Source organism: Laccaria bicolor, genomic scaffold (genome assembly GCF_000143565.1).
Source record: "Laccaria bicolor S238N-H82 LACBIscaffold_259 genomic scaffold, whole genome shotgun sequence".
NCBI lineage: Eukaryota > Fungi > Basidiomycota > Agaricomycetes > Agaricales > Hydnangiaceae > Laccaria > Laccaria bicolor.
The window spans coordinates 5,815-7,986 of NW_001890115.1; the positions used below are offsets into that span (position 1 = coordinate 5,815).

At 50.7% G+C, this 2,172-nt stretch overlaps 1 protein-coding gene across 1 annotated transcript; it reads left to right on the top strand.

Moving 5' to 3' along the window:
* Positions 1-2: 2 nt before the first annotated feature.
* LACBIDRAFT_303664 (uncharacterized protein) lies at positions 3-1,397 on the top strand. The gene is made up of 6 exons (XM_001890981.1): positions 3-392; positions 445-454; positions 508-549; positions 606-816; positions 868-952; positions 1,012-1,397. The coding sequence occupies exons 1-6, from the start codon at positions 77-79 to the stop codon at positions 1,305-1,307; spliced, it is 960 nt and encodes a 319-aa protein (XP_001891016.1). The 5' UTR covers positions 3-76; the 3' UTR covers positions 1,308-1,397.
* Positions 1,398-2,172: the final 775 nt, after the last annotated feature.

Consider the following 2,172-nt stretch of genomic DNA (forward strand, 5'->3'; position numbering starts at 1 on the left):
TTCAAACACCACCACCAACACCAAACCCTCCTCTCAAAAACCTTCGAACAAAAACTCCTCCAAAAATCAATCGAAAATGGGGAAGAAGTCAAACACACCCGGAGAAGAACACCTCCTCCTGCCCATGCCTCCGTCTTCTTTAGGCATCGTCGACACGCACACACATCTCGCGAGTACCTATTCTTTCTACCGTCAAAGGTATAAAGAGGGGAAATACGAGAACGTGTTCGATTTCATCAAGGCGATGTACGAAGGCCGGAATGTGGAGGCTATCGTGGACGTGTGGTGTGATGCGCCTGTACAGAAATCGTGGAAGACGTTTGCGGATTCGGCGCTGACGCCTGAAGATCGACAGTCTCGTTGGGGAGGGATAGAATATTGGTTTGCTTTGGGTGAGTTCGCTGCGTTTTACGCTTGTTGTGATGCTGATGCTGTATGTTCAAGGCGTTCATCCGTCAGTCGTATCTCCCTATCAATTCTGACGTAGAAGCTAACTTTTGAAGCCAGTCATGATGCCAAACACTACACCGACGCCGTAGAAAAGGATATGTATGTACCCTACCCATCTTAGTAGCTCCTCCATTCCTGACTTCCTCCCCTCGCAGATTAGAAGCAATGACTCACCCTCGATGCGTTGCCCTCGGTGAAATAGGGCTCGACTATCACTACGACAACTCACCCCGCGATGTGCAACGAAACGTATTCAGACGGCAGCTGAAACACGCCGTTAGGCTAGGGAAGCCGCTGGTTATACATACCCGGGAAGCTGAGGAAGATACGGAGAAAATATTGAAGGAGGTGCCAAAAGATTACAAAGTTCGTTACCTTCCTTCTCCCATCTTTATGCCTTGCTTACAAAACACGCAGATCCACGTCCACTGCTTCTCTGACTCCCCGGAATTTGCGGCCCGTCTCCTCGCCCACTTTCCGAATCTCTACATCGGTATAACAGGTAATGTGCTCCTTCTTCACCTCTCCCTCCTCCTGTTAACCCCTCGTCGTCGTTCACAGGCGTAATAACATACAGCTCAAACACCAACACCTCCGCCGTCATCTCCCAAATGTCCTCCGCCTCCTCCTCTGAGCCCCTTCGAATTCTCCTAGAAACAGATGCACCCTTTATGACGCCCGGCAACCTCTATGCCTCCCTCCCGGCTTCCTTGAAAGGGAAGAAATTGCCGTTATCCCATACCGCAATGATACCGTGGACGGCGGAGTTTGTGGCGGGTGTTGCGGGGGAGGGATGGGATGTTGACAAAGTTATGAGGGAGGGGCGGGATAATGCACGGAAAATGTATGGGGTTTAGACGCATATATGCATATACCTGAGTCTGAGATTCGCCGTGGGATATCAATAATGGAGGATTGTTATACGTCTTTTACCCCATTGCATCAGATAGAGAGAAGACCAAATTCAAGCGGGTTACTTGGATTATCAACTTTCGGGATGAACATGACGGTATTGCGAATCAGAGGCCCTACATATTGTATCAACGTAAGAATGCGATCGGTAAGTGGGATCTTCTGATGGATGTCCTGGGACATGATAAATGGCATAATGGCATACCAACACGACGGGGCACGGTAAGGACAACTTCCAAATGGTAGAAACATGGAGGGTCTTGAGCTGAGGAAAGGACAAAGGGGGCGTATTGTTCATGATGAGGGTGGGACTTGGGTGTTGGGAGCGAGTATTCTGTTGGTATTCCGTGGCTCTGTTTTCGTTCATCAGATTCACGAAACACGAAGAGAAAGGGGGAAAAAAAGACGCTTACGAGCTCTGACTCTGCCCAGGCATATACAATCCATTCCCTCCCCCCCTCCTCCTCCATTAGAAGAACTCAAGGGACTACTCGCATGCGCCATCCTACTCAAACTATGACACCAAAAGGAGGCGGGGAACTGCCAGATTTTACTATCATTCCTCCTGGACCCACATCGCCTGCGCCATTTGCGGTGGACGAAGTTGGGGGAGGGGCGGAGCTAGAGGAGGGAGGACGTGATCTGGACCGGGAGCGGGAAGCTGGTGAGCGCGTGGGTGGGGTGGAACGATTATGGTGGTGGATTCGTGGTGGAAGTGGGAGGGAGTTGAGGGGAGGAGAAGGGGGTCGTAGTGCATCGTAATGTTTATCGCCGTGGTGGTAGAGTTGAATGGAGGGTGCTGTTGGTGAG

Coding starts and splice junctions, on each gene's coding strand:
- LACBIDRAFT_303664 (XM_001890981.1), top strand. CDS start 77: ATGGGGAAGAAGTCAAACACACCCGGAGAAGAACACCTCCTCCTGCCC. Junction 550..605: donor GACGCCGTAGAAAAGGATAT/GTATGTACCCTA, acceptor CTCCCCTCGCAG/ATTAGAAGCAATGACTCACC. Junction 817..867: donor AGGTGCCAAAAGATTACAAA/GTTCGTTACCTT, acceptor CAAAACACGCAG/ATCCACGTCCACTGCTTCTC.